Source organism: Tiliqua scincoides, chromosome 5 (assembly GCF_035046505.1).
Source record: "Tiliqua scincoides isolate rTilSci1 chromosome 5, rTilSci1.hap2, whole genome shotgun sequence".
NCBI classification, from domain to species: Eukaryota; Metazoa; Chordata; class Lepidosauria; order Squamata; family Scincidae; genus Tiliqua; species Tiliqua scincoides.
This window is the reverse complement of record NC_089825.1, coordinates 35,842,493-35,848,492: the sequence shown is the minus strand read 5'-3', so window position 1 is coordinate 35,848,492 and position 6,000 is coordinate 35,842,493. Positions and strand designations below refer to the sequence as shown.

Here is a 6,000-nt window from a genome sequence, read left to right as displayed (position 1 = left end):
ACTAGTTTCCTTCCCCTCTGACCAAAAGAAACCCAATCAAAAGCAACCTCCCTACACTGCTACCAGGAGTCTCCTTGTCCCAAAACACAGAACAGTGGTGGACATAGTTTCCTTTTCCAATATAAGGTTGACCAAAATTAGTCTGCTTTCAAAACTGATTTTTTTTAAAGCATTTATTTACCTTTTTCAAGCAACTCCACGATCTTGAGCAAATGGAAAAGATGAAGAAATTGATCTTAATAAGCTGGCTAATTCAGTGCATTAAGATCAATATCTTTTTTTCTGTTGGTATTTTCTAAATACCTGTAGATATTAAGAAGAGGGAAAGAGAGAGACAAGAGAGAGGAAGGTGGATGGGGAAATAAGAAAGGAAAAAGGATAAATGCCAGCCAGAATACCACAAGGCTTCAGTAGCTTAAATGAAATACAGCAGTCATCAATTCTGCTGGCAACTTGCAATATGTTTCCTTACCTTGACCTGAAAAGCCCAATCTATAGTGATTTTCAATGTCTGTATAATGCTGACACAGCAAGCCTGAATTGTGCATGTTCAAATATTAAGATGTTCATTCATATCTATAGCCTATGGTAATATCACACCCCTTCTTTTCTTATGCAAGAAAGCCACAATAGGCTTTCCAGTAGGAGATCTAGGCTGCTAAATTTCTCTGTGGAACAAATGGTGGCTAGGGATTAATAAGTAATAATGCACTGTGTTTGCTTCCAGAAAAAGGAATAGGAGGCTCTATCATCTGATATCAACAGTCACATTTCCATCATGCACATTAAAATGTGCAATTTCCAGTTTCCCTGCCTGATTAACCATCAGGTAAAGAGGCATCTTTTAAGTCAGTGGTTCCCAACCTTTGGTTGGGTGCTATACCCTTAAGGAGGGTAGCAACCCAAAAGGGGACCTGTAAGTGGGTGCCACTGCTGCCACCAAAGTAAAAAAAAACAACCCTTTTTTCTTACCTGTGTCTGGCAGCAAAAGTGGTACTGTATATTAATAGCACCTCTGGGTTCCAGTCGGGTTGCTACCCTCCTTAAGAGAGTAGTGTCTCAAAAGCAAATGCAAATGTCTGCCCTGGGGTGTTGTGACCCCGGGTTGGGAAACATTTTAAGTTATAGTTCGCTTATATTGTCCCTATTCAACCCAGCTTTGTCCCTGTTCAAGCCAGTTTTGTTTCTTTCTCAGTAGCTGTTTGCTGGTGTCTCTTCTGCGTCTTTTTTTTTAATTCAGACTGAGAGCCATTTTGGGATGAGAAACCATTTCCCATTCTTTTTACTATATAAACAGAGCAATTGCTTACAGTGTAACTCCATGTATATCTACTCATAAATAAGTCTCCTTGAATTAAATGGCTCTTACTCCTAGGTAAGCATGTATAGGATAGCAACCTTACAGCCCAATCCTTACTCATGCTAGTACAGTACTGTGGCAGCGACAATGAAGCCCTGAGATAAGGGGACAAAGATTCCTTTATCTTGAGGAGACCTCCATGACTGCCGCACAACCACAAATGCAGCACACGCCCCATTGGCAAAGTTGCATTAGTGCGGGAATGTTACTTTTTATTTCTTGAGAAGGAAGATCGTGTCCTTGGATTAAACAGAATTAAAATAATCTGAGAAGGAAGGGGCGGTTCAGAATACATTGATTGGTGTATAAATTAATTCTGGCAAATGGCAAACCCTAGAAATAGAACTTAATACACAAAGTCAATACAAATGCTAAGGTATATGATTTCTGAAGGTATGCATAAAATAGGAATTGGCAAATGTCAAATGAAGAAATTGATATGGTCTTGATGAAAACTATAGTTGGGAAGAACAGAATGTTAAATGGTACGAATAGGATGTCTTCTAGTCATAGCAGATTTTTTTTCTTTTAAAGTACCTTTTTATTACTGCTGTCAAATGTGATAAAGGAAATGAGCTTCCACTGGTTAAGAAATAGCAGAACAAGATAAAAATAGGCCATGACATTGGTTGGGGAGCTGGATTGGGGGGAATCATTTAAGTGAAAAATACCAATCTCTGTTTTATCCATACATCATAGGCGACTGATTCAGATTGAGAGAGACCGGTAGAATATTGAACCCCTGGCCTGCTCTGACTGCAGTTTCAGTCCAGTCACTTCTGCCAATCTTCAAACCCCAGTAAGTACAGAAGGGGTTTTAGGGCCCCCTGCTGTTTTTGCACATGCATGCACACACAGGCACACGCGTACACACACAGACTCTTCTTCCAAGAATCTTAGGGCAGTTGTATATGGCTCCTCCCCCCTCCATTTATTCTCACAAAGCTGAGAGACAGTGACTGGTCCAAGGTCACATGGTACACTTTGTCCAAACTCAACACTTTAACTCCTATACCACACCTCCTTCCTCATAAATTCATCTGCCACAAAAAGACACTTGAGTCACATGGATTGTGCCTCTTATGCAGGGCCTGACATTTTGGGCCAAATGCAGGGGTGGGTGGACTGGGCAGACCAGTGGTGACACTTTGCTTGCTGCACCAGCCTTGCAAGCGTCAGCTGATGAGTGAGGTGTTGGCTGCGGCAGTGGGTGATCTGCTCACCGCTCTAGTGCAGGACCCCATCATGCACAGAGCCCAGTCGGGTGGAATTGCCTTAGGGCTGGCCCTGCTGTGATGAATAGGGACAGTTGCCCTCCCTTTGCTAAATATTAGAGAACTAACACTTAAGAACTGCCTCTTAGGGAGCAATCCTAACTTACTTTCCAGCACAAAGGTAAAGGTAATGCAGCTCAGAGGTAAGGGAACAAACATTCCTTTACCTTGAGGAGACCTCTGTGACTCCCCCCCAACTGCAGGATGCAGCACATGCCTCATTGGCACAGCTAGAAAGTTGATTAGGATTTGCCTTAGCCCAGTTAGCAGAACCAACCTGTATCAAGTTAACAACCTTATATGGTTGGTGTATTTTTGCTTCAAATGAAATGGTGTGTGTGTGTGGGGGGGGGGGGGATCAGTATTGCAACATGAACGCATTGGCAGTCATTGTCACTCATAAATATTTCAGGAAACACCCATCTTAAATGTTAAGTGCTGTAACAATAACATTGGGTTATAATCCAGTTATCTCAGTATTTAAACTGTTTTTTCCACTGAAAAGCACATTTGAGGAGCAAATTATTCATGGATAAGCCCTTTCATCAGGATAGAACTACCTCTCTTTGAATCAAGTATAGCATGTATCTTGCCATTGTTAAAGCCCTTGAACTATTAAAGAGGCTCCAAAGGAAATCAGATAAACCCCATAACAAAATGGAAATATTCATTACTAACAGTAATACTACATTTATATTTCATGAACATAATTGAGGCAATTCAAAATCTTTTAGGAAAATCTGTGAAACAATGTTAATATCAATTCTTAAAGTGGGTATTAGATGCCTAAACTTTATATTGTTATACAGAAGTGTCGCTTCAGTGAGGGTAATTCAGAAAACATTACACAGGCAGAAAATCCCATCGGTTTTAATGGAATGTACAGTGCAATCCTATACATGTTTACTCAGAAGTGAGACCCACTGTGTTCAGTGGACCTTATTTCCCAATAATAGCATAAAAGATTACATTGTTAAGTATTTAATGGCCCAGTCCTATTCAGACGCCATGCTAATAGTGAAACACAATGGTCTCCATAACCTAAGCTTGGCCATGAAATGCCACACTGATGCAACCTTTCCCAGTAATGTCCCCCAACATCCATGGAAGTCCTAACACACAGCCCAATCCTGAGCTGCCCGGAGTGTGGGGCTGCGGTGGCACTGAAAATGGTACTGCAGTATCCAGCATGCCCCATGCAGCCACCGCTACCTCTTTGGGAGAAGGTGACTTTTGTCCCCTTTTCCTGACTAAAGGAAGTAACCCTACAATGGAACTGCCGCAGAATCAAAGAGTTCTATGTCAGGTCATGCAACCTGACATGGGGCTCAGGGTCTAGTGGAGCTGAGCTCCACTGGTCCTGCCCCCCTCCTGCCCCGCTCCCTCCCTCCTTCCCTCCCTCCCTCCACACAAATACATACATATAAGAAAGCGTTTTAAAAATTATTACCTTGTCAGAGCAAGAGTAGAGAGAGAGTTTCCTTGGAAGGCGGCAGCCATGTGAAACAGATGCACAAGTCTCTCTGTGAAAAGTGTCTGAGTTCCTGTGTGGGGAGATGGAATCAGCTGGAATGGAGCCCTTTGGAGTTGGAATCAGCTGGAATGGACCCCTGTATGAGAGGAGGGCCTGGGGTGAGTTACAAAGGAAAACAACAGAACTCAGGCAAGGCACTTGCCTCTTGCTTGAGGACAGAAGTGGGTTATAACTCTGTGCTTGCAGCCAAACATAAGAAGAGCCCAGCTGGATCAGGCCAAAGGCCCATCTAGCTTCCTGTATTTCACAGTGGCCCACCAGATGCCTCAGGGAGCATACAAGACAACGAGAGACCTGCATCCTGGTCTGCCCCTCACGTATGGCATTCCGAGGTAGCCTGCTTCTAAATTCAGGAGGTTGCACATACCCATCATGGTTTGTAACCTGTGATGGATTTTTCCTCCAGATATCTGTCCAATCCCCTTTTAAAGGCATCTGGGCCAAACACCATAATCACATCCTGTAGCAGAGTTCCAAAAACTAATTACACGCTGGGTAAAGAAACTTTTTTTCATCTGTTCTAACTATCCTGACACTCAATTTTATGGATATCCCCTGGTTCTGGTGTTGTGTGAGAGAGAAAAGAACATCACTCTATCCACCCTGCATAATTTTGTATGTCTCAATCTTTTATCCCCGCAGGTGCCTTTTTTTCTAGACTGAAGAGCTCCAAACAGACTGAAGAGCCCCTTATGAGGAAAGACTACAGCCTTTCCTCATAAGGGAGGTTCCCCAGCCCAGTAATCATTTTAACCTCAATCCTTACTTACTTGGGAATAAACTCCATGGAACACTGTGGGACTTGCATTTAACTGCAATTCTTATTTACTTGGGAGTAAGCTCCATTGAACACAATGTGGCTTACTTCCATGTGCATATGCGCTGGATTGGGCCCCAACAATTTCAACAGGGTCTGGTTTTCTGAATTTTCTTTTCTGCCGCCTGTTATAATAAGACCAGAAAACAATTTGATAATGGAAGCACCTTAATTATCTGCAAAGCACATGGGGACAACCACAGAAATACACAGAGGTAGTGAATTTTAAATAGAAGACAGAGGAGAAAAGCAGGCTGGAAGTATTACCTAGGGCTCGATTAGGATACAGGAAGATAAAACAAATATTTGGAAGGAGATTCTGTTGCTTTTGTATTATTAAATACATCTACCACACAAGGCTGAACACAAGGCTTCTCTTTTACATGCTTGAGCTTTCAGAAATTCCCAGGGAATCCAGCTGAGTCTACTTCGATGCCTTTCTTGAAGGCAGACTGTCAAATTGTCATCCTTCTACAGATCAGGTGCTGGTAAAAGGGTGGCTGAGGGAGGCAGGTGAATGTCTTGAAGTGTATTATTTTGTTTCTTGCTTGAGGGACTGTTTGAAGGTTGGCATCAAATTTGTTTCAGTATTCTTTTACAAGCAGCATTGCCAATGTCTCGTTTTAGGCTATTCTGGCACAAGGTATTCATAAGAGTACAATTTTGACTCAATAGCAAAGAGATTGCAAACCATACAATGCTGGAGTAACTTCTTTATGCATTTATACCAGGACCGAACAAAAAGCAGCTTCCCCACAGTTATTTTTTTAATGACTTATGGGTTGTTAATGTCCAGAGCATCTGAGCTTTCATCTGAGAGGAATCCTCCCCAGTGATCACAGAGGTGAAGAAAGCTTGAAAAAATTATGAGTTTGTGCTTCAGGTTCTGGAAAAAGAAAATATACACAGACCAATTTTTTTTTAATGTTTTCAGATCTTACAGCTATAAAGCCTATTTCATATTTTTGACACCTATGCTATACTGGGATCCAGGCAGGAATGGCTGCAAAGAAAA

General features: G+C 42.0%; 1 protein-coding gene across 1 annotated transcript in view; it reads left to right on the top strand.

Moving 5' to 3' along the window:
* The first annotated feature begins 1,358 nt into the window (after positions 1-1,358).
* Positions 1,359-6,000, top strand: part of LOC136652211 (rap guanine nucleotide exchange factor 5-like) — a 63,542-nt gene continuing 58,900 nt past the window's right edge. The window contains exons 1-2 of the mRNA XM_066629139.1: positions 1,359-1,375; positions 2,123-2,159. Of these exons, the coding sequence (XP_066485236.1) occupies positions 1,359-1,375; positions 2,123-2,159 (54 nt within the window). The remainder of the gene's footprint in view (positions 1,376-2,122; positions 2,160-6,000) is intronic.